Here is a 25,826-nt window from a genome sequence, read left to right as displayed (position 1 = left end):
GGGCCGTTCCTATGAGGACTTCCCAGTGTGGGCCGTTCCTATGAGGACTGCCAGCACTGAGGGCCCTAGCACAGGAAGGCACAGCAAAGTCGAACCCTACATCAGGGCTTCTCATCTTAGCCCTATGGATGCCTAGAGCAGCATAATTCCTCGTGGTGGGAGCAGTGCAGTGTGTGGTAGGACATTCAGTCTCTGTCCCCTGTCCCTCCCCATTGTGACAAGAGCCTCTCCAGACACCAGGAGGCCCCTGGAAGGGCAAGACCTCTCCTGTTGAGAAGCACCGCTCTGGATTATGCAAGGGCCCTTGGTACTCAGCACTGGATAAGCAACATGTGATATCAAGTGTCACTGGCCAACTGGCCCACTCAGGATGTGGGACAGCCATCTGTGACCCTGACAAGGGCACTGTGCTCCAAGGCATTCTGCAAGGAGCAGAGGTCGGGACAGGTAAGCCTTTGCAATAGGCATTTGCTCAGCCTGGCTTTGCACAAACTGATCGGGTGTTTATACTTAGCTCATCCCAAGAAGGAGCAGACCCTTGTGTGTCCCAGAGATCCTGTCTGTGCCCACACTGGACATCTGGAAAAGCAACAGTAAAGCCCCTTTCAAGTGGAAGTGTATTTGAGTATAAACTGTGGCAAAGCAAGCTGTGGTTCGTGCAGAATTCAGTTTCCTGTGTTTCATGTCAAAGACTTCAGGCTCACCAGCTGTGAGAGGGTCTCTCAAAGCTCTCAATGACCACAGGCTTCTCAAAGGGAAGTCCCACTTCACGCCCTTCTGCTTGGCCCAGTGGTTTCCCAGTTCGCTGGGGTCCGCGAGAATACAGGGGACTCAGTGGACGCAAGCCACCGCTTCATGTTCTCAGTGGGCACAGAGCAGGAAGGGAGTCTCGCTCCATGTGCAGGACAGGACCCCTGGGAGGAGGGCCCTGCGACTGCAGCTCCCCAGCACCTCGCGAGTCATGTAAACCTTCAGCTGAATCAGGTTCTCTCTGAAGGCACGCATGTTCGCGGTGATGATTAATCCTCAGTAATCGTGCTATTTTCTCTTATTATAGGTAATGTATGAAATTACTGGAGCAATTGAAAAAAATAAAGACTCTCTTTCACAGAATCTTCTATTTGTAATGAAAAGTAAGTTGATTTTTCCCCCTATGCTGGTTTAAATGCCATCTATTCTTTATTTCTCTACCTCTGACTATTTTTCTATAAAATATGCTTCTAGCTAAAGGATAATTGAAGTCTCTCTTACATTCTGATGCCCAGAATAATAAGGAATGGCTCTTGCCACACTATACATTCATTACTATTTAATTTGGAGCCCAGAAGAAAGCATAATTTAACTAAGCTTTTAGCAGAATGTAAAACACCTTTACTACCTTAATGGTATGAATATAAAAAAGCTTTTCCATGAAGACTAATGAAGATGAATATGGCTTCCAAAGTTATTTGGGCCACAGAAGGCTGAATTTCATTACTTACGATGACTGCGGAGCACAGCTTGGGGCAGTATTTTATTCTTATGCACTTTCATTATGAAGTATTAATGCCCACTAAGTCAAAGGAGCCAAGGAATTAACGTGTGCGTGTATGTACATGTATGTATTTATATAGATATGTATAGCTGTGTGTAGGTTTATCAGCCACTACGTAGTGGGGATTAACTTTATATATATTGACTATAATTTTATACTTTATGTGAAACCATAGGCTAAATATCACACACACACACGCCTGTCGTGCAGTAACTACTTTTATCCTAGCAGCTCCGCAGAGGCTGAGGCCTTCCCAAGAAGCTCTGTGATGCATTAGAGAGTGCAGTGTTTGTGGCCCCACATGCTCCAAGCCAGCCAGGGCTGTCTTCCTTGCTGGAAGCGGAAGCATCACTGGCTCTAACCAGGCAGCGCGGAGCCCAGCCGAGCCCAGCCGAGTGGGCTGCTCGTCCCAGCTGGAGACAATGAGCCCGCCCTGACTGGGGCAGCTAGGCTGGACTGCATTGTTTCTCAAGGCTGTACCCCATGCTGCTCAGGACTTATGGTTACTGTGCCTCTGCGGAGTTGAGGCTGATCCTAAAAGTGTGGAGTGGGCAAGTAGTGAAGAAATAAAGAGGTGAAATACCTAAATGAAGAGCTCCTGTTTGTCAGCATCGGACAGAAGATCTCCCTTCCAATTTTTGGGTTTTTAAACTTCATTTTCATGCACTTGTTATCTGTTATCTTTTCTGGAGATCAAGTATGGGGCTTGTTTTAGAGTGGGCGTGTCCTTAGGCTCAGGTTTCCTGGCAGGGCAGTGTGCGCATTTGCAGATGTGTGCAGAGGGGGTGTGATGACCAGGGTGTTGCAGTTTTGCTTAAGAGAGTGCTGAAATTTTAAAGCCAATGTTTATGTTCACTTACCAACTGGTTCCAAGAAACCTAAGTAATTACTGTACTCATAACACAGCAGCAGAATTTACAATGTGCTTTGGCATGTATTTAATTTTCTGTTTAACTGTTTGCTTCATAGTACTGAAGCCTGAACCCAGGGCTCTCATGCCCTTGTGTTGGTACAGGAGTGCAAGAATGTTTGCGTATGGGGCAGAGAGCAAATGCCTTGGCCTTATCCTAGCTAGCAGGAACCATTCTGCTGCTGTAAAGTGCAGACAGCACTGCACACTCCAAGTGGACACAGCTGAGGTCCACCCTGCTCCCAGCCACACAGCGCAGGCCACTCTCGGCCCACAGCAGGAGCTGCTCACTCACCTGTTGTGCAAGCAGAACTGTCAGGTCATGACAGTACTTGAGGAATATGTGGAGTACTTGGATGCCACAGAAAGTTATCCCCGGCAGTAGAATTGATAGACAACACGAACCTCTGTCCCTAAGCACAATGCTGTTGCTATATAGGGCAGTCCTCATCGTCCCAGAGCCTGCTGAGAAGGACGGGTTGTGGTGGGGTCCCTGCAGGGAGGACTCTGCCTGGCAGACACAGCACCAAGGGACATCAGGTGTCTGGGACACAGACCTCGGGGGCTGAAGCTGGTGCACCCATTTGTGCCTGAGAGTAAAGACTACTTGACCTGGAAGGAAGGAAAAGCCCACACTCAGGCTTTATATCTTCTCGCGAGAATAGGAGAATGTGGGCCTGCTGCCAACAATGGGAGCCATTTCCGAGTCCTTTTGCTGAGTCTCTGCCTGATTGCAATGTGGCCACCAGAGGTAACTTATCTGTGTGGTGACCACAGGTGAAGCAGCGACGGCTCCCACGGCAGGCTGTGCACAGCAGGAAGAGTGAAGAGTGTCTCCGGGTCCCCTCACAGAGGGAAGGGAGGCTCATTCCTCCTCTCAGCAGTGCCCCCTCCCAGGGGCAGAGACATGACAGCGGGATTCCCCTTTCCACGCGCCAGGGAGCCTGCTCTCCCTGACTGCCCCTCCAGCTGTGGCGGCTCTGTGGCTGTGGGCTGACTGGGTGTAGCCACCTCTCGGTGCAGCTAGACTTGTGATACAGAGCCGGCACAGAAGAGGGCCAGCTCTCCATTTTGGCCCACACACTATGTCTAGAGCTTTTCATTGCACTGAAGGACATTTTTCCTCAGAAGAATCATATGGTGCATAATGTATCTGTGGGCCTATTTTCTATACCAACTTGTTAGATGTAAATAATGAGTATTTAATTATTCTTATTTAAATGGGCTGTGGGATATGTTTATTGGTTAAAATTTGTTTTGAAGTGGTTTCAAACTCACAAAACAGTTACAAAGTCGTGTAGAGAGCTCCCACGTGCACTTTTTTCCCCAGGTTTATTTTTCATCGCCATTCTTTTCTCTCTCTCTCCCTCTGTCTCTCCTCTTCCTGCCCTCCCCTCTATATGTGGACATTTCCTGCCATTTGAGATAAGTCACCTGCCTCTTAACGTTTAGGCACTGTGACACACATAGTGTGGTAGCGGATACGTGCCCCCGCCCCAGCTGCTGCTGTTTCTGAGCTGTCCGGGTGACGGTCCCTGGTGCACTTCTGGTTGCTCCTGGTCTCCTAGGAATGGCCCAGCACCATGCCACACAGCTAGTCACTGTGGTGCTGTGCATCGTGTAAACCAGTCCCCAGGGGATGAGCCAGCTGCCTCTGCACTTCCTGCTTGCTTATGCAACGTAAGCCTTAGGCCACCAGAGACCAGGGCCTGCTACTCTGGGAATGATCCTGGTCAGTGCCTATCAGTGTAAATAAATCTGCCTCCGAGTCCTGGGCGTCACTTTGCTGTTTCTGCTTGCTGCGACAGTGTGAGTGAGGACTTTATCTTACATGAACTCAGGAAATTATCCAAAGGGTGATTTTTTAAATAAAGTTAATACCACATACAGTACAAAATACAGTTAATATTTAAAAACACTTTACAGTGAAAGCCACATTGACATTATTCTCCATCAGAATCCTCTCCCTGGCAGGGCGTGGTGGTGCACACTTGTAACCCCAGCACCCAGGAGGCCAGGGCAGGAGGATCATTGCAAGTCTGAGACCTACCTGGGCTACAAAGTGGGCTCAAGACCAGCCTGAGCTGCATAGGGAGCCCCTCTTTCAAAAAGACAAAAACGGGTATGGGGTTCAGAGATGGCTCAGTGGAATAAGTCCTTCCCCGGCAAGCGCAAGGGCCTGAGTTCAATCCCCAGTTCCAAAAAGACAAAAACAAATGAAAATCCTCCACTCAGTCCAAACACACCCATCCCATCATTCATGCCACTCCCGCAGCAGCTCTGACATTCTCTTTCAAGAGTGTCTTCAGTTGTGGCTCCAGAGCTGACTCGATGACCTGAATGAGTTTAAAACATTTCCCTTTCATGGTCATTTTGACCCTGGGGGGATCCAGGGTTGTAAGGTGTCGATCTGGTGAAGAAGGCAGGTGAGGACATAGCTTTGCATTTTTACAAGCTGCCTTTCTGCTGGAGGGCCCTTGGCAGTGTTCTCCAAATTTTTGGTCCTACCTTGTAGACAGTCAGAAAGACAGCCTCTAGGTTTGCTTCATGAAGTGCCAAGAACAATGGGACACCTGTGTTTGAAGCAAGAGGGATTGTCCTGAAGGGCGCTTAATGCTATGTGCTTTACTGGAATAAAGTTTTAAATTTAATCATGCAGGATGTGCTTTGACCACACCTCCTGTCTAACCTAGAGTTCATGTAAAAGTTTAGCAGATGTCCCACTAATATTCTCCATATTCATTTCCAGCTATTTGAATCATTTCTTTCTGTTACCATTTCTTTATGAGTTTCCTTCATTTGGAGCAGTTTCTGAGCTTTCCTTTGGTTTTCACCACACTCATAGTTTTTATTTACAGTTAGGGGCATTTGCTTTGTGTACTGTTTTGTACAATTTGCTCTTACTGTGCTACTCAAATTTGTAATCCAGAATCCATTCATCCAAGCCCTGGTTTCCCCCAGAAAGGTCCAGGAAGGAATCCAGTCCCAGAGCAGTACATTTACATAACCTAATGTCTGAAATGTACCAGCTTGCCTTACCTTTGTGGCCTACCTGGGTCATGAAAGGAATGGCTTCTCCTGTTTTATCCAAACACCTGGAGTGGCAGAGGCCGGGCCTCCTACAGGTGTTCTCCGTTCTGAGGAAGCCTGGATGCAGGACTCGGAGTGGCTTTCCTGGCAGGAGCTTCTGGAGTGAGTGGCTGCTGACAGAGACACTAAGAGACTCTGCGAGAGTCAGCCGTGCACACTCGCCTGTTGTGTCTGGGCAGCAAGGGTCAGCGCCTGCTGCCCGGAGACCGAAGGCTGAGAGCTGGGGGCGGCAGTTGGCTGAGGGCAAATGAAGGTCAGACTCTGTCAAGCTGTGTGAAGAGTGGAGGAAATAAATAGGGCCGCTGGGGAGGACCGGGCCCTGACTGCTGCACCGATGACAGCTTTACCAGGGGCTGTTTAGGGGCTCCTCAGAGGAATGCCATTAACACTCATGTTCCCACCGTTCACAAGCTCATTTCTTCTTTCCTAGCCAGTGACAATGTCATGATCAGCCATTTTTTCCAGTCAAAGCTGTCGCAGACAGGATCCCTGATATCATCCTACCCTCCTTACAAATTCCGAGGACACAAGGTGGCCTTGCTGAACAAGAAAGTGGTGGCTTCGCCAGTGACCTGGGAGAACAGGAGCTATCCCGAGCTCAGCAAGGTGGGCACTTTGGTGATGCTTCCTTTGCTCTATCTTTAAGTTTGCTTGTATGCTGTTCTTTAGAAAAAGAACAAAAACACCGCACAGCTTTGACTACTAAGTGCAGTAATATCCTAAAAGAATTAAAGAAAAAAATGTTGCCCATTCTTCATGGCTCAAGAGGGGGTGGCTCGCAGGGGGCCACTGTGCATGGATTCCGGGGCTGGTGCCTTTGTGCAGACTCTGCCCAGCATCTGTGTGACGTCCTACTTTGTCTCATCTTAGTGGCTGTCTTTTCGATGGATGGAGAGAAACTTTGGGGCCAGAGGCTGAGAGGAAATAAACTGAGCTGCCTTATCCTGCTGATATTAATCATTTCTAGGGTTTGGGTCTCTGCACAATAAGTGGTGTTTTGATAGACAGCCTATTTTTTTTAGATGCCTCGGTGTTTTTAATGTGTATTTGTAGATCTCCTTATTTTCATTTTCTAATGTTGAAATATATTTATCCCACCTGAATTTGAGCACACACATGACCTAACAATTCTACTTCTAGAGGAGAGCTGAAAGGAGTTATTTGAAAGCAATGGGGTAGTAAACATGAAATCTTTTTCGATTTCTTAAGACTGTAGTGCCAGATTGCAGATTACATCCAGTGGGGTTGTTTTGTTTTGCTTATGTCAACCAAAACTATAGAAATAGGACTGGTAAGGTTCTCAGGCCATTCAATTTTAGAAATGCAATCACTGCAGCAGCTTGCTGGAGTATATCTTAGCTTTTCAATTAAAATAAAAGCACAATGAAAATTAACTTTTGGAATAGTGGCAGGTGTGTGTGTGTGTGTGTGTGTGTGTGTGTGTGTGTTCAGCAGCAGGCCTGGACCTGGGGATGTACTTGCTGCAACAGTGGCTGAGCACAGGCAGTAGGTCTCGCTGCGCAGGAAGTGGTCTACTTTACACAGGAAGGCCTAGGGTCACGGTTAGAAGGGTGAGCTCCAGCCAGGGTCTCACGCACCTCCTGGCCCTTTCTCCATCGTCCTGCAGTTCAGGAGCAAGAAATCTTAGCACACCTCTAAACTGAAGCGTTTTAGCTCATTTATTAAACACTGGGAGGCGTGGGTGCCATTAGTCTTTTCCCTAAAGGACTGCAAAGGGAGATGATTCACAGCACTTCCTCTGCTCGGAGCGGGAAACTGAGTGCTCAGTTTCAAGGGTGGAGATTTATTTATTACAACTCTTCCGTAGTGTTCCATTCCTCATTCCCTTGTTTCTCCCCTTCAAACAGCCCTGATCCGGGCCCCGACACACACACACACACACACACACTCAGGTTTGACCCATTGTTTAGCTGAGTGCCATGCTCCGTGCAGCATTGGCAGAACATGGGCTGAAGGGCTGGCATCACCCGCCACCCCTCGACCCTGGCACAGAATGGCCGAAGCCGTAGTTCCTCTTGGCAGAAGGAAAACCGTGACTCTCATACAAGAGCACTGCACTGATGAGACTGCTCAGCCGGATTTGTTTCTCACATCTTGCTATTTTAAAAGAAATGATTTTAGGTCAGTAGCCTGCATGGCCCAGTCCTGCGTGACTCCATGAACGGGACGCACGTTCTGGCTGAGGCTGCTCGGTGGCCCTGCGGGACTTCATTAATTGCTTCTGGCCTTTTCTTCTTCACCCACTCACCTCGTTGCCACTAATTTCTAAGATCTCCATTATCATTTAATCTTCTCTACATATAACTGGTTTTTTCTTTCCTTTTAAAAGCTATATATAATTACTCATTGAGGAAAACAGTCAATTGTCGTTTTTCAGACAAGTTACTTACTAAACTATTTTAGTGTTAAAAAGAAGAAAAAATAAGGAGAAAAAAGGGTAAGATGGCATCAGACCCATACAACTGCACAGCCCTTCCTGTAGTTGCATTTAAGGGAACAAACTGTCAATTGTTAAAATACTGACTCTTAGTGATATAAAACAGTATACTGTTGTCTGCAGTAGAGGACGCTGCATGGTAGCTATGAGCAGCGCGTGCTGCACCACAAACCCAGACAACAGCCCTGCACCGTGGGTCGGGACCCACAGTTATTCCCGAGTTCAAAAGGATGCCAGTAGTGACATCCATACGCCCGTCCTCCAGAGCCTCACGGCAACTGCGGTCTCTTCAGGGGAGAGTGTGGCTTCCTCTGCTTCCAGCGGCCTGGCAGAAGGTCTTTGCTCCCAACTGGCCCTCCCCTCATGAGTTTGCCTGCAAGCTGCAGCTCTGCCTCTGCTCGGGAACTCGGTTCTCTCCACAACTGTGGTTGCAAACTGAACTGGACCACAACCGACTCCCAGGTCCCTGGATGGCCCAGGTTGAACCTGGCCACTACATTTGACTTGTTCTCCAAGTCAGTTCACAAGGAGAACTGTGGAAAGAATCAAGTTCATGAACTGGGGCACTGCTGGAACTTACACGGATTGAGGCTTAAATTGCTATTTTTTCCTCCTTGGGCTGGGGAGATGGCTCAGTGGAATAAGCGCTTCCTTGGCAAGCGCAAGGGCCTGAGTTCAATCCCCGGTTCTGCAAAAAAAAAAAAAAAAAAAAAGCAAATCCTTGAAGAAGAAGTAAAATAGATACTTTTTTTCTCTCTCTCCTTTTTGTTACAGTTATTAAAAAAGAAAGGAACTTCCAGCCTTCTACAAAGACTGGAACGAGGAGATCCAGGGACCATGGCATCTCAACTCAGGGTGGGTAACACGTGCAGATTCACAGCCTGAGCGCATTTCCGAGCACATCCAGGGGTTACACAGAGCCCTGCCCAATCTCCGACAAATAAGGCAAGCAAGTCCACACCTACCCAGTGCACCAGCACTGCTCACGTGGAGCTGAGGCCTGCAGCTTCTGCCTGTCTGCAGAGCTCCCATCAGCCCACTCCCTGGCACCAGGTACTGCAGTCAGTGGCTTCTCTCTCTGCAGAAGTCCCTGGCCGACCTCATGGGGAGGCTGCAGCGCTGCTCGCCGCACTTCGTGCACTGCATCAAGCCCAACACTGCACAGCTGCCAGATGCCTTCGACCACTTCTATGTGTCTGCGCAGCTGCAATACCTCGGGGTGCTGGGGCTGGTGAAGGCCTTCCGCCATGGGTTCCCGGTCCGCCTGTCCTTCTCCGACTTCCTGTCCAGGTACTGCCCTGTCCTGCCTTGCTCTGCCCACCCTGGGCTGCTGCTTCCCTTCAGTGTTACTGCCTCGTCATCCGTTGGCTTCTGAGGCCCTGGAGCACAATGAAAAGCACCAGCAGAGCTTCTGTGCCAGATTTTATGGACAGAGAGTGTTGGAGGGTGTTCTCATAGTCCATTCAGTGTGTGAGGTTTTCAAATTTATAGGTGATTGGGAGGGGGAGGCAGAATCAGAAGTGAAAGGACCAAGGTGCGATGCTTCAGGAAAAGAAAAGCATGCATAAGCATCTTAATACTGAATGTGTTGAGATTAATATACATGACCTTTGGCCTCCATGCTGCACGGGGAGCTCACACAGGTGGCCAAGAGTTTCCAGATGATTATTAGCACTCAGGAGCACTGCCCCAGTGACCTTGGTCATTGAGATTGCTGCGCATGCACTTTCAGTTTCTTCTCTAAGGGCTGGCAGTGTAGTGGGTTTCCTGTGATACACAAAGCCTATAGGAAACCCCATGTCAGGGTAACACCATTGGTTGCAAAACATCATGCTAGTTTTCTTTTCTTGAATCATGAACCAGACAAATTTATACATTTTTAGCAGGCAGGCACCTGCCTGCCTGCCTGCCTGCCTGCCTGCCTGCCTGTCTGTCTGCCTGTCTGTCTGTCTGTCTGTCAATACCCCAAAGTGAATATATTGATTATACATCACAAACATATATTAATAAAATAGTAAAGAAAACAAAAGGAAGGAAAGGAGGGATGGGATGGGAGGAAGGAGACAAAACGAAAGGAAAACAAAAAGAAAAGAAAAAAAGGCAGGAAGGGAGGGCTGGGCAAGGTGGAACATGCTTGTAATCCTGGGACTCAGGGAGGCCAAGGAAGATGGAAGGCCAGTCTGAGAAAATTAGCATCTTAGCAAGACCCTGTGTCAAAAGAAAAAAAAAAGATTAAAAGAGCTGGGATGGAATTACAAGGGTTCAGTGGAAAGGCCCTACGTTCTATCCCTGGGGCAGAACAAAGAGGAAGGAGGAGGAGGAGGAGGAGGAGGAGGAAGAGGAGGAGGAGGAGGAGGAGGGTGACAGGAAGAATTCTCCTCCTGCCCTCTGCAATAAACCATTCCCACCCATTCCAGCCCTCGCCCTCCCTAGTCTGCACACTGTCACTATGTGTGTATGGTTTCCAGAACTTCTAAATATAGAATCAAATAAAAATAACCAGCAAAAAGGTTAATGACATCATGGCATGCAAGGTGCACATAATATCTGAGGCTGCTTCCTCTTCCACATCTCTGACCCCTGGGCATGCCCAGCACCCCTGGTTTCTCTGAAGTCTTGGGAGCAGAGCCACAGCAGCTTCTCTTTACCCTTCACAGTGGCCATTTGCCCACAGCAATAACATATCCAGTGACCACTGTGCAAAATATAGTAACATGTCCATCACTTGGCCCTTTGGAGACATCTGTTGGCCTTTAGATGAATTCATCTCAAAAACGTGTAGTGCACCATGAGCTGTGACCAAGGACACTCAGGAAGATCTCATTCCCAGGCCTCAGAGGGCCCTTCGTGATGGTCACAGGGAGCACCCTGCAGCCCCCAAAGGCCCTTCCAGGCTGTGCATCTGTTCACATGTACCTCTGTTTAACCAGCACCCTCGGCTTGATTTTAACAAGTGATCAGGCACAGTAAGGACTGGGTGTAAAGCACTGAGATAATGAATGTGAACTTGGCTTTCAGACGCGTACCCGTGGGCACTGCTCTAGTCCAGGCCCTTGGCACCCTGGGGGTGGACACCCAGCTGAGGAAGTCCCCGCCTGCAGGCAGAGGGACAGGAGCATTAACAGCAATGGCCACTTGAGCTGTTACCGGCAACATGTCCCAGAAGCCCAGGAAGGGAGCTACTTGGAATTAGAGATAATTTTCAAGTGAAACTAATGTTAATCTCAGTGAAAATGATAATAATGATGTTTGTAGGCATTTGAAAAATAAAAAGGGGGTGAGCAAAAGGAAAACTAGAAAGTACTTTTTATTCCTAACTAAACTAAGACAAAATTTTAAAATAACACTTAAAATCAGTACTAAAAGTTTAAACTTTTACACTTATCCTATAAATGTACTGTACCTCTGAGTGTGATAACCATTGATCTAAAGAAGTTTAACTGTTGTTGAAGAATTCACTGTGAGCCACTAGTTTGAAGAAGCTACTAAACAAAAGACCACCACCGCCACCAAAATACTGGAATTGCTGAGTTGAAACCTGTGGTTCAGGACGGTGGAGATGACAGGTGAGCCATGACTAAAGCTCTGTGCTCAACATTCGTCTTTTCAGAAGGACAAAGTTGCATTTGCACAGCGTACATGTCCATAACTTTCCCAAGGCTAGACAAAAGAAAACAGGCATCATGTGAGCTTCGCTGCAGCAGTGCATCGGGTGGGGCTGAGAGGGTAGCTTGGGAGAACGGAAGACGCCGCCTGGCCAGGGAGCCGGCCAGAGTTATCCTCCAGAGCGCACGTCTCAGAGAGACAGGATGTTTGTGCTTAAAAACTAAAAAGACACTCATAGATGAGGTAGTAGATGCAGTATCTCTTAATCTGCAGGGAGTTACTGTGAAGTCTGGTGTTGCACTGAGCCAGGGCCGGGCTCTGAACTCACTGGGCAGCCCACACTGGCCTCTCATGTGTAATCCTCCTGCCAGTGGCTTCCTAGATGGCTGGGATTACAGGCACGCGCCGCCATAGGGTATGGCGAGGTGGTTTTGGATGGGGTAGGAGTCAGACGACGCTGCTTATCGTACACTAAGGGGTCTTCCTCTGCTTTCTCTTCTCTGGGCGGCATCGTTCCTTGTCCTAACGAGTGGCCACTTGCTAATGAGTATGTGCTTCTCACGCATCAGAGTTTGCTTATTAAAGTCAGCCCTCCCGCTGCATTAAATACAAGTGGTTTGGGGGTTAATGGGCTTTAAACCTGCCCCTATGCAAGGGTGAAAAATAGGAATGCTCCAGGCTCAGTGCAGGCTTTCTGAATGAGCAGCTGAAAGTGTGACTCAGGCCGTCACACAGTTCCTAGGAGCCGAGCTTAGCAGGCAGCGGTGAGGGTCCCAGCTGATTTGGTCAGCGGAACCAATTGCCTGGATTGACAGCCCCCGGCGCTGTGCATCAGGACCCCCTGAGCATCGTTAAGACCAGGTTTACAGGGTGTGCGGCCTTGCACAGACAGGCGTGGGCGGAGCCCACAATCCTCAGCGTTTCTAACAGACTTCCGGAAATGCTGGAACTTCCGCTGGCCGCCCGTGGACCTCACACTGGGAATCTTGGCAGGGTCGTTGGGAACCTGGTTTTTGCTCTGTTTCGTTTGTCCCAGGTCAAGTGCTAAAAGTACGTCAGAGCCTCAATAGCAGAGGCAAATGCATGGAGGAAGTGAGATCCTAGGCCGCCGCATGGCTGAATCCAAGTATGCGAATTTACCTCGATGCCTGAGTGATTTACTTGCAGTGTCGGAAGCACAACTGAAGAATTCCTGTACAGGGCATGAAGTCGGACCCGGCTGTCTTTAGGAGGAATGAAAGGTGCATTTTCTTCTGGGTAGTTTATGAGAGTGTCTCCTGGATCATGGAGTCAAGCTGTACATTAACGGGTCCTGCGGGTGGACTCCTTAGTGCAGCCTTTGGGCCACGTGGGTCATCCTAGCTACCTTTCCAGCAGTGAGCAGCAGAGGTACTCCACCTCAGGGTGGGATCAAGGCCGTGTGTGTGTGTGTGTGTGTGTGTGTGTGTGTGTGTAACAGCATTTACCACAATAATAGAAGTTGTTTATCATTGCCTTTTGCATTGGTATATCTACTCCATTAGGACTAATCTGAATTAAATCCTATGAACAATTACTATCTTTTGAGGTTAGGTACAATTTTCTTGCATGTGACTCTCTTAATATCCTGGATTCACCTAGGCAGGGCAGACCTTGCTTCTTCCTGAGGCCTGTGCATTACTGGCATTCAGGAAACATCTTCAGAAAGAGCCAGGCATTGGAGGGCCACTGCTGCTCAACTTTAAGTTCTATTTCTGCAGAGTCGACTTTTTCAAAGAATATTGGCTTTCAAAAATCAGTAGTGGGCACAGGAACAGCTACTTTTGAATAGTTTCTGTCAGCAGCCTGTTAGTCACAGGGGAGGTGATTCCTTGTGTCTTGATTTCAATGGCAGATCTGCAGTGACAGGATTTGTGGCTTGCTGCAGTGTGGTGGCTGTCAGGAGAGATCCATCTCTGTAGCTTCCCAATAAATGCATTCAGCACCTTGCTCGGTGAAGTGGCAACACGATTCAGTATCTCTGCAGCACGTTGCAGGGTCCCAGGCAGAGAGCATTGTTACGAGGCTAAAGCCTAGCGGGGAAGGAATGGGAATCATGGTAACAGAACCTAGCATCCTTGCACACAGTGCAGTCCCTCATATTGCTCTGCTGGAAACTCTGCCACCTTGTCTTAACTGTGGAGAATAAAACCCTGTCAAGACAAATGACTCCAGGTCTGCAAAAGAGGAGTGTGGTTGCTGCAAAAATCGTGGATGAAAGAAAGGGAGAGCCTGGCTTTGTGGCTTGGAAGTACACAGCTACTTATTTGAACAGTGCTTGCTCTTTCTGGAGTCCAACTTGACTACAGAGTGACTGACGCACCTAGTCTTGCTTTTCTGTTCTGATGCTTTGGGCAGGGAGCTGGCTGCTGTGTTTGGGGTGGGCAGGACAGACAAGCAGACCTCACAACAAGAGAAGAGGTGGCCCGGGAGCAAGCGAGGGGCACGCAGTCACGTCTCCCCGGATTCCCACACTGGAGCCTCGCCTCTCCGTGTGGGCACTGGAAATGTGGCCAGTGTGGTGGATCAGCTTAGATGAGGCCCTGCGCAAGAGCCCTGCCCTGGCCGACGCTGGTCTTCATGACAAAGAGCCGGGGAGTCGATGTCCTCCCCCTCTCTCCTTCCTCTCTCTGTCTCCTCCTATGGAAGGAAGACATGACAATAATGTGGCAGCCACCTGCAGTCCAGGAGGCGGCCTTTGCCAAAAGCTCCCTTACCATGCTCTGATCCTGGATGATGAGGGAGCGTGGTCCTCTGAAGCCAGGTTGCCTGGCATGGCGCTATCCCTGTGCTGCACCAGCAGACGCCATGCCACGAGCCCAGAGCTCATCTGTGGGAAGAAGCAGCTGCTAGTGCTGGGGCCAGAGATGCGCTGCCATGCCCTACGGGGGGAGGACACGGGACCCTCTGGCACGGGGGGGGGGGGGTCTCCCAGCCGTGCTCAGGCGCACAGCTGCTGCCGTCTTCATCACTCCCGTAAGCGTAGTTAGTTTGCTGGATAACACATGCCATCACAGGATTTTTCCAAGTTATATGACTGAAGGAAAGAAGCACCTGAGGACGTGCTGAAAACCATTTGGAGAGGTCTTTAAAGGACATGTGTTGTGTGGCTCTGACATCTGACTCTAAGCCTTCCTTAGTGCTCTGCGTGCTTACGGTGCTGTGCTTCGTACATTGTGCCAAGGGACACATCCAGGACGGCCAGATTTTAGTCCTGTGCCCCTGCCCTCCCCACCCCTCCTTGACCCTCTCTATCCCCTCCTCTTCCAGAATGAGAGGGACACCTTCTGGAGCCTTCCTGTCAACCCTGGGCTACGAGCTCCTCCTACGGGGCTGTTGTGCAAACCAGGGGATCTCACTGAGCAGAGAGGTCTGCTCCACAGTGATGCACACATATTTGGAAGAGGCAGGAAGACTTGTCTGGGAATGCAGCGCGGTGCTTGGTGTCATGCTTGGTCCGAGGGGGTCCCTGAGCTGTGTTTTGGTTGCCACTGGGTAAAATTCGCGTAGAGAGCACCTGAAGCATGTAGCCTGCCAATCACAGCTATGTTGAAAGACCACAGTGTATAGCCAGGATGTTAAATCAGGCGTGGGACGGGGTGGGGGGCCATCACACTTGCTTTATTGTATTAAAGCTGGCAGGGAGCAGTTCACCACCCAGACAGTCCATGCTGGAAGCTTCCAGGACTTGCACTGCTACCTGTTGAGGACGCCAGCTACTGTCAGTATACCTTTAAAAGAAATGGGAATTTACAGCTTCAGGAGATGCTAAATCTTCTAAAAGCTCTACTTGGCAAAGGATCCATTTTCTCCAGGCTTTGACCAAGTCTAACCTGTCTTTCTGCTAAGAGTTCTGCCAGGCTGGATGCTGGTATAAGGCTTAATGGCACTGGGAAGAAGCCCTGTGGCTTTTCCAGGACGTGTAAAATGAGAGTGAACCTTATGGTGCAGGCTCTGGATGTCACCTCGACCTCACCATCATTAAGTGTGTCTTTATTTGGGATGCACCTTGCTGCTGGCGCACTGTGGGTTGTAGATTCCCCCATAATTTACTCCGAGGACCCACATGCTGTTTTTTATGCAGGAGAAAACAGGGTGCCACAGCCTGGGAGGCCATGTGGCCCATGTAGTGGCCCTGCCTGGTGCTGATGGTGGGTGAGGCTGTGGCCTCTACCACCTGCTCTCTGACAGATGCAGGGAGAAAATCTCTCAGAGCAGGGAACACATAGCAGTGGCTTCCGCTGGCGCATGCTTTCATCATCTGCCTCAGAGCTGCCTTTTTATTCTCCCACTGGGCTCACACGCCACTACCTCGTGCCCTGCCTGCCCCTCATTCGGTGTCCATTCATTCTCATTCTGTGGAGTCACACAGTCGGCATCCTTAACACCACCTGGGGGCTAAGCCAGTGGCATCTGGCTCCTGTCTGGGTCCCGCCGGGCGGGCGCCCTCAGCAGGTCAGCCCTGAGTTCCGCATCCGTGATCTTATTCTGTGCAAGAATGCTGTAAGGTGACCACTGTCCTCATGCAGATGTTGTGGGTAACTAACAGCTACCAGGCCTTGAATTCTGCCCCAGATAAGCCATCAGAACCCAGTAGGCAGTGACCCTGGGCTGAGCAGTTCCTGTCACCTCAGTTCACCCCTGTGACTCTTCTGCAGCTTCCGTGAGCTCCTGTGTCCCTCCTTTCTAGCACAGCAAATGACAGAGGTGGTGGCTGCCTTACCTGGATGCTCCTGACTACAGACCTGTGCCTGTCCCTCTCCATGGCAGCCCTCCTGCAGTACACATGTGACTTCTATGTTTAGTTGTCTTCGTGGCCCATGGGCAATAGCACACGTGTTCCAGAGCAGCGCCGTGACACACAAGAGAAAAAGAAGTCCCTGGAAATTTCTGTGGCTTCCGGGTGGTCCCTGCACTGCCCGTGGTCTTGGCTCTGTGGGCTGCTGCACCCCAGTGGATTTGCTGAGGCCCTGGGCTGCACCCACCTGTGCCCTCACCTGCCTCCTCCCGGGGCACTAGCATGGGGTGAGACTAGCTCAGCCCTGAACTAGGGAAAATCAGCTCAAAAAAGAGAAAGGAGAATGGCGCTTAGCAAGGGAGAACTGCACCTTCTCAGGCAAAAATGTAAAAATAAAATGTCTCTAATAACTTTCAAAAAACCCTGGAAGCAAGTACCCCATGCTAACCAGCTCAAGTTATTTAAGATAAGTATACAACTCCATGAGCAGCACTCAGAAGGGCGCAGACAGGATGCGTGATCAGTGCTCTTCCGGGAAAACAGGCAGGAAGCTCTTGGCAGCACGCAGTCAGCCCGCTGGCGTCACTCTGGCCTTTTAGTCCAGGGGCCGCGAGTTGGGAGAAGCAGATGGAAGTGCGTGTGTCTGGGGAGCACTCTGTCCACACGCTGCTGGGCTACTGTCTCCTCTCCCCCAGTCTTGGGTTTGATGAACTGGCCCTGTCGCTGCCTGGAGAGCTGAGAGCAGCCTTTGTCCCCCACTGGGTCCCCCTCAGGGGACGCCGGGACAGTGAGGACGGGTCGCCACCCTGGGCAGCGCTTTGTTGTCTGAAGCCCCTCGACTACCCGGGAGCTCTGGGGACCCGGGGAGTGCTGTGCTGAGGGCAGCCCATCCCCTCCTGTGCCGGGCCCCTTGGCTGTTCCTGGGACACTGATGAGTCCTGCGCAGCTTGCACCCACAAATCCTGAAGAGGCCACTAGGTGTTCCTTTGTCCATCTCAAAACACACCGTATTAAGGCTATAAATGCTGTCTCCCATCCCAAATCTTGTCCAGAATAGTTCATCAGGGATTCTGGGACCAGAATAAATGATAAAATGTTAAAACAAAAGGAACGATTCTAATAATAAAATCTAGTAGCCCAGACGGCCCCCATATTTGACTATAAATCTTTGTCCTTTATTAAGTCCGCAGCAAGAAATGAAAGTTCAGAGATTAATATCCCCTGTAAATTAAAATCCAGAGGTGCTCAGTTTCAAATGAATTAAATCCTGAATTCGATGATCTTGCCTTTTTAAGTTAAATGTGCAAAATTCACCTGCACAGGTAGAAATCTTATTTCAGCCATCCTATCCATGTCCCTACTTTGCTCTGTTTTAGGTAAAAATGCTCTAGACATCTGGGAGCAGTGTTAGGGTCTGAGCGCCAGCTCGTTGCTCAGGCTGCCAAGTCAGCGTCTGCAGATGGAAGGTGTCTGCCGCAGGTGGCTCCGTCCCCAGCACTGTGGAGGCTGGAAGCTGGAGATGGAGTTGCCAGTGGGGGTGGTGTGGGTGCTCTCGGCAGGCCACACGAAGTGCCTTCTCATCATGGCTCTACAGCCCGTTTTGAGGGGAGGAAGGAGGCTGAAGGGCTGGAGAGGCAGCTAGGAGGCCTTGTTCCCTGAGCCTCTTTATAGAGGCACTAATCCTGTTGGATTAAGGCCCTATCCTATGGCTTCTTTTAACCTACCTCCTCTCAGAGGCATGTCCAAAGAACCTTGCTATTGAGGTTCCACATGTGTGCTTCAGGGAAACAGCCAGGGTGTCCATAACCAGCATCTTAATGGGTAGGACTATTTCAGAGTGTCCCATGCTGTGTGACCCTCAGTGCCAAGCCGCTGAGAGAGCAAAAATGGTAGAGGTGATTGTAAGAGCACTAACCCCTAAACCACTGAATTCAGAAATGTATCCTTAGCCTCTAGAGTAACACAGTGCAGGACATGTTATCACCAAATATTTTATGTTGTGGTAATATCTAACACTGCTGAAGATTACACTAAACACATAGAATACTGACCAACTTGGAGTGTTTTAAAGAGAAAGCGTATTTTAATAACTAGGAGTAGAATACCTGTGTGTGAGGTGTAATCCACAAATAGAGTGGGTGTTTAAAATGCTTAAATTCGTTATAGTGAAGGACAAATAATCCCCTTCAAAACTCGCCCTTGCTTCAAGCTTGCCTGTCACTCTGTCTTGTCCGAAAGCAGCTGAGTGTCCTGAGTTGTATTGGCCCTCCTGACTCACTGTCCTGGATCAATTCAACATGTTTGCTTTTCAAGGTCACTTTGACTTTGGGGAGGAGCCAGAAGCCTCATGGTGCCAGATGTGGTGACTAAGGAAGATGAGGCCCAGTGTCATATTTTTGTGAACTGCATTTCTGTTGGATGGTGGTTGCAGCAGCAGTCACCAAATTTTGACCTCATCTTGAAGACCTGAGTCTGTCCCTGGCGGGACGCGGTGTCATCCCAGTGCTCCTTGCCCTACACTATTTCCTAGATCTCTGCACACTTCTCTACAAAGATCCTTCATGCTGCTGTTTCCATCTTTCACCTCTTGGAAAAGGAAGGTCTGCTGTCTCCATCCATATAGCACACATAGTGCGGCAAGCGAGCACTTCGATAGCGAAGCAAGACACAAATGACTGCTGTTTTAGAGGGAAAGCGGCATGTAAATAACTGAGCTCGCATACAGCTGCATAGCTGAGCTCTAAATTTTGTGTTAGAAACATGATATTTACAAATGTCTCACATCAACTGTGTGGACAAGTGCAAATAGTTATTATTTCACTAGCCTCAAATGTTTGGTATAGTTATGCCTAACCTTTCCCTTAGGGTCCCTTATTACCCAGTGTGCCACAGCGGCCTGGGCCCCCCTCTGCGCAGACACTGTCGTCACATTCACACTCCCAGACGCGCTCTGAGAGTCCTCACTGCTGCCGAAGGCACAGCTGTGCATGCCCAGCACCAGTGCTTCTATCTTGTGGTGAAATAAGTTGCACGGCAGGGTTCTCTCTCAGTTTTTTGAAATGCTTATTTAATTAAAGGCATTCTCTGCAATATTTTGGAGAGAGAAGCATCAATCAGTGTAGCTGAAATTCTTGAAGGCCCAAGTCCTCGGCTCACAGCAGAGCTGTGCCACGGCTGTGTGTAGCGAGCTCCGCAGCAGGGCGCTCCCTGCAGCTGACGTGTGCAGCACGTCCCCGATCAGCACAGCATGCAGCGTGCAGCCCTGCCCTCTTAAACTGGAACCAAACTTTGTCAGCTTAATTAGTGAATATTTATATTGTATCACAGAACACATCTACTGCTAGCAGAGTTGATTTTGGGAGTAACAAAAGCAGTTGGTTTTTCTCACTAGATACCCACAAATAAAATCCTCACATCATTTGCTCAAAGTGGTGACAACATATTTATGACTAAAATATATTTCTGTATAGGATCTTGTGTTAGCCATTTCGCCATTGCTAGGGTCAAATACTTGACACCTAAAAAATAAGGAGAAATTTATTCTTTTCCCTTTGCTTCCTTACTTTTGCTGTGTGTCTAGTAGCACGCACTCAGAGTATGCCATGATGGCTCCTTCTGCGGCGTTGGCCATGCCCGGGACACACCTTCATTCCTCTCTTCAGCCTCTTCCCCTCTGCACTCTGTTGAGAGAGCTCTGCTCACCAGCAAAAGACCCAGCTATCTGTGTTCCCACAGCCCATCTTGGGGTTTTGCTCTTTGAACTATTGATGTTGGATTTCTCACGTAAGAGAAACTGTACCATTTCACTTCTGCAGCTGACTTAATTCCCTCAGCGTTAAGGTCTTAAGGTGCATCTTTCTTCCTACAAGTGACTCAGGCCTATCGTTCATGGCTGAGCAGCAGACTGTTGCGTAAGACATCGCGCTTTACCAGTTCTCTATTGACAGGCATAGGCCACGCCCAGGAGTTAGCTGTGGTGAGCTGCACTGCTGCAAACGTGGCTCCGTGGGGACCCTGGAACGTGAGGCCTTTAGCTCTTCCAGGCAGATTCCAGAAGGAAATGGCTGCGGCAAGTGGAATTCCTATTTTCAGTATGTGGAGGACTCTCCAAGGTGGTTCCTGTAGTGGGTGTGTAGACCACAGTCCTAACAACAAGGTGGAAGGATTCTCTTTTAAAATGCTTTTCAGTGGTCTGGTCCATGGTTTCTAGCTCCCAGGAAGACAGCATGGTGGAAGGGGGTAGAGAGGATGTAAGCCACCCTGAGGCTGCCAGCAAGCAGGGAAAGACGGCAGGAGCGGGAGAAAGAGCACACCCTTCTGGGGGACGCCCCTGTCCTCTTAGGGGCACACTCAGCCCCATGCCCATCCCTGGCCTGAAGTCCCACCTCTGGTGCACGAGTCTTTCAGAAGGCATTTTTGATGCAGACTATACCTTGACTACTCAATTGGCATTTGTCAAAAAATGGATAACTTAAGTTAGGAGGGAGGGAACTCTGTGGACTCCTAACAATCATGCAGAAGGGTGAGAGCCGTCAGCCTGGCCTGAGAGTCATCCAAGTAGACAGTGAGGGGAGGAGAGCAAAGTCCAGCAGGTGTGCGCGCAGGCTTCACGGGGATGCTGCGGACAGGGTAGTGTGGCTTTCTTCCCAGTCTGCATGGCTGCATGACAGTAAATGAGGGCTCTAGTCAAAACCAGAAGGCCAAGTGTGGCGTTCATCCAACTCTAAACTGTCTATTTTGAAGAAACTTCTTGGGCTCCAGGAGGCTAAGAAATGAAAGCAATCAGCTGTACGTTGGAATAAATAAAGTCATGATGATTTAACTCCACAGTAAAAGAAAGCTGATGCCTACACATTTCTCATTCACGTTGACCTGTATTTCATTTCAAGATTGATTCTACAACTACGAAGAAGAGACTTTAAAAACAGGTACCACACAGGCTGCTAAAAAGAAATCTACTGGTCCTATACTGTATTTGGGGCAAGCATATATATATATATATATATTTATTTATCACAGTCCATCAGCAAGACCAAAACCAGTGCCTTAATATCCATGCGTATGTGGCCAAAGACCTCAGGTCTCAAGTGCATGCTTCCCTCTGTGGCTCACAGTCCCCTTTGTACCTTCCTGGCCACTCACAGTACTGCCTGTCTGACCGGGGCACACCCCACCTGCCTTATCTTCTGTGGTGACTTCCTTCAGCTGTCTTATCTAACGTTGTATGGTGTTGATTAGAATTCTTGAAATGTTTTGAAGGCACATAGGCATTACTCATTAATTAGCAAGCATCTCCTCCGAGACGGCACCCTGTCTTCTGCAGCCCGGAAATGATTGTGCAGAATTTTTTGGTAGAATTTGCAAGCAAATCCAATCAGGTATGGAGCTTTCCTATGGGGAAGAAGGAAGATGTGAGTCCATTTATTGAGGAGCGCTGGGCATCGCCATGTTGCCTGCTGCGCCTTGGTGTGTGTCCGTAGTCTGTGGGTTCTCAGGAGCTGGCCCATTCCCTGAGAGGTCTGGAGCAGTTCTGCCCACCTGCGGATACCTGCAGGTGGGCAGCGACGCCTTGTCTTTAACTCCTGATGCTGCTGATTGTGTCATGCACATTCTCCTTGCCAGAACCGTGAGAGTTTTTATCAAGGTGACTATTCAAAGAAACAATTTTTGATGTTATTATCTTTTGTTCTTTGCTTAAACAAGTGTTTCCATCCAAATCAATTTCATCTTACTTTATTGTTTCCTTTCTTGCTTTTAATTTATTTAGTCCTGCTTTTTCCACCTCTTAAGGTAAGGTTTAGGCTTGCAGCATGAAGTGTTGGAGTTGTTCCAGTGCAGTGATTTCCTATTTGGTTAAACAGCACGGAGTTGTTGGTGAGCCTACCATTTCCCCCAGTGTCCTGTGACCCCGGTCCCTGTGGCTGTGGTCTCAAAAGTGGACCTTTGTGTAAGCGCAAAGACTCCTGGAAAAGTCTCTGCCTCAGCCTCGGCCCTTGGTTGGTCCAGGAAGCCCCACACTCCGAGTGTGTGGGAAGCCGTCTGCTGGCCCTCTGTGCCCTTTGCGCTCCTCAGACCCGCAGTAGAAGGCTCACGGCTGCTTTGTGCTTGGGGGTAGAAGCTTTCACTCCAGTGTGGCCCCAGAGAGTGGGTCCCCAGTGTGCTTCTCCTTCTGGTCAGCCTGCCACACAAGCAGCCACCATCAGCGCAGGGCCCAGTGGCAAGAAGGCTGTGAGCTCCAGACTCAGGACTGCAGGACAGGAAGAGCAGACAAGGAGCAAGACCAGTTGTCACATTTTTTCCCAAATAATCTGATAAGCTCACCTCTAAGTGCAGATGCATGCATCTTCCGTATTTCATGTTGATTTATTTAACGTTAGCTTACTTTGCTTGTCTTTACACGCTGTGATTTAGAGTGCTACAGGTTCCTAGCACAATTGAGCCACAGGCAGAGAGATTTCCTGCAGACTTGTGCCCCTCACGCCCTTATGAGGTGTGAATGTGCACAGTCCGGGAGCCAGTATGGGTTCCTCGCAAGCTCAGACCCTCTGTTTGCACTGGCACCGCTCTTGCTGTTCTTCTGATAGACACTTTTCGGAAATGTTTAGGGTTGAAATCATTTTCTTCTGGTATTTTTAAGGTGTCACTCCTCTCTGTGTTGCACTTTATCCAAGAGGAATTTGGCTGTCGTCCTCAACTTTGTTCTACTGTACACAGTGCTCCTGTTAGTTCTGTACATCTAAGATATCTTGTTTTTTACAAATTTTGAGTAATTTGTGCTTTAAGGCAGTTCCCTTCCTGTTCCTCTTGTCTGGCTCTATCAAGTTTGTTGGATCTTTGCATTTACAGGTTTCATCAAGTTTAGAAAAATTTTAACCATACTTTTCTCCTCTCCATTGTACATTTCTCCTTTACAAACTGCAGTGTCACGTGTCATGGACACTGGAAGTTGCCCCATGAATTACCAACTCTCTCTTCATTAATTTTTAGAGCTTTTCTTGGCTCCTCATTGCTTTGTTTGGGTAGTTTCTGCTGTTGTAGAGGATACACTAGTCACTGCTTGTGTGCTGTCTAATCCTAGGCTCCTTCAGTCCTCGTTTTCTTGTTGTTTACGTTATTATTTAGTTGTCATTTCTGTAGGTTCAACTGGGATCTTCTTAAATTTTTCATGTCTTTATTTCTCTTCCACTATCTACTATTCCAGTAATTTCATCATTGTATCACTTCTTGGTCAATGTTAGTTGATTATCTTTTCTTCCTGTATAGATGGCATCTTTCTGCTTTCTTGCACACCTGTTAATTTCTGATTGCCTGTCAGACGTTATGGGGATTTTTTTAAGTTGGAAGTGTTCTTGTATTTTTATAAATGTTGTGAGTTTGGCTGGTGATGCAGCAAGAACAATTTTCAATTAGGATTAACTGTTTCATACTACAGCCGCAGCGCGATGGGCTTTCTACCAAGTAGGGTGCATTAGGGAGTTTGCTCTGTGGCCAGGACAGGCACAGCGCTTCTCCTCCTGGCCTTGGCTCTGGAGGTGGCGCTCGAGGCTCACTCAGAAGGCACTGTTCTGGACATTAGGTGGTTACTTCATTTGTGTGCTCTTCACACGTTCAACTCCAGGCTGAAGTGCTGCCGTGGATCCCTGTGATCCCTGTGTCCCTCTCTTCCCTCTGACCCTCCGTCCTAGGAAGCACAGCTGCCAAGGTAGCCCATGCCGCGCAGTTCCCCACTGCAGCTCAGGGAGGCCATCAGGTCGGCCTGGATGGCGCTATCTGTGCGGAGACCTAGGAGGCTCCCCAGGAAGCAAGCAAGGTCAGGCCTCACCTCATGTCTGTTTCTCAAGGACCTTCTGTCTGGTCTCCAAAGTCCTGAGAATCCACACTTCACATCTGTTGTGCAGTTTGCTGCTGATAATAGAGGGCGAAGCCAGTACCATTGCTCCTTCATGGCGACATTTGTTTCCTACTACATGGGTGTTTCATCTATTAAATTTTGTGTAGGCTAAAAAACTTGTGAGTGCCTGCAGTCTATTCTTGGAATGGAAAGCTTCCTACAGTAATGGTGTTGCTTGAACATGTGCATTTTAAGGTAATTTTTGCTGGTGTGGATAATGGTACACTTTTCTGCTTTGATTATTCAGATTATGTATACCAACTTTTCCTAAACAGATTTATATCTCTGGATAAAATTAACATAGAGCAGCTGGTATTTTATAACATGATGATGCTAGACATGAGGCTTGGGTAGGAAGTGGAGGCGAATACTATATTTGTTTGAATGTGCATGGATTTTAATGAAGTTAAAATTAAGCATACTAGAAATTGTCCAGGAAGCTGATGACTTTCAGCTTATTCTTAGAGAAATATGGGTTGGGGGGCTTCTATTACCAAATGGCCAAAATATATCTTTATAGACAGAAGCTGTGCACAGAATTCTGAACATTCTGTCTCTCCACCCAAGTTCCCCCAAAAGACTGTTTTGGCTCCAGATAAAGTACAACTGCTTGGACTGCACTTGAGCTCGGAGCTAACAGATCGCCTCGGCATGCACTCGGCCTCATAATCCCACTTCTGCACTCCTAATTGAAAACTTCTTTTTGGTCCAGCACCAGCCCCACACCACTGGCTCTGCTAAATGCTGTTGTGTGCTCCACTTCTGTGAGTTTGCCTTTCCAGGTTCCATGTATAAATGAAACACATGGCTTCTGCCTTTCGGTGCCTGGCTCCATCCCCTCACACAGCATCCTCTGGGTGTTCGTATTGGTGGAAGCGACAGGATGCCATTCTCCTGAAAGGGTGGAGCCACTGTGTGCAGCTACTCTATGTTATCCATGCGTCCACTGACTGATGCTTAGGTCACTTCTGTTTCTTGGCTGTAGTGCCATGGGAGTCCCCCTATCTCTTCAACACACTGATTTTATTTCCTGAATATACATTATGTACTCAACACTGGGATCGCTGGGCTGAAAGACAGTTCTAATTTTTTCCTTCCCAATTAACTCAGTAATTTGTGAATATTTTCAGCATGCCTACTACTATTAGATACCACGAGGATAAAAGTATGGAATGAATGAAATATTCCCTTCCTCTGAAGCCAGGGGAGATAGAGAAAGACAGCGTGGAAGTAGAGGGGATGCAGGAGAAGCATGGGGAACAGCCTGAAGAGGCTGCAGAGGAGGCATTCACAAGCTGTTCTTTAGTGTGTGATACTGTGTTGCCTCCGGGACTGGGCCAAAGGCCTGGAGCCACTGTGGGGTCCAGCAAAATAAGAGAAATCAGCCCAGGCAGGCATGCCAAGGAGACTATTGACACCAGTCTTCAAGAGAGAGGAGCTAGAGGCTCTCAGGAGAGTATTTGGTTAAGATAAGGCAGACGACCAGGGCATAGAGGCCAATAGGGTGTAAGGCGGCCGAGGCATAGAGGTCAATAGGGTGTAAGGCGGCCGAGGCATGGAGGTGATGGGGCGTCAGGCGGC

The 25,826-nt window shown here is 48.8% G+C and overlaps 1 protein-coding gene across 1 annotated transcript in view; it reads left to right on the top strand.

Annotated features, from left to right (window-relative positions):
• The window catches only part of Myo16 (myosin XVI), a 416,963-nt gene that overhangs the window by 296,034 nt on the left and 95,103 nt on the right, over window positions 1-25,826 (top strand). Inside the window, exons 24-27 of the mRNA XM_023715200.1 lie at window positions 1,058-1,133; window positions 5,965-6,140; window positions 8,767-8,847; window positions 9,077-9,282. Coding sequence (XP_023570968.1) covers window positions 1,058-1,133; window positions 5,965-6,140; window positions 8,767-8,847; window positions 9,077-9,282 — 539 coding nt within the window. The remainder of the gene's footprint in view (window positions 1-1,057; window positions 1,134-5,964; window positions 6,141-8,766; window positions 8,848-9,076; window positions 9,283-25,826) is intronic.

This window comes from Octodon degus, unplaced genomic scaffold (assembly GCF_000260255.1).
Source record: "Octodon degus isolate 3935 unplaced genomic scaffold, OctDeg1.0 scaffold00039, whole genome shotgun sequence".
NCBI classification, from domain to species: Eukaryota; Metazoa; Chordata; class Mammalia; order Rodentia; family Octodontidae; genus Octodon; species Octodon degus.
The sequence above is the reverse complement of the archived record's forward strand: the minus strand, read 5'-3'. Positions and strand labels throughout refer to the sequence as shown.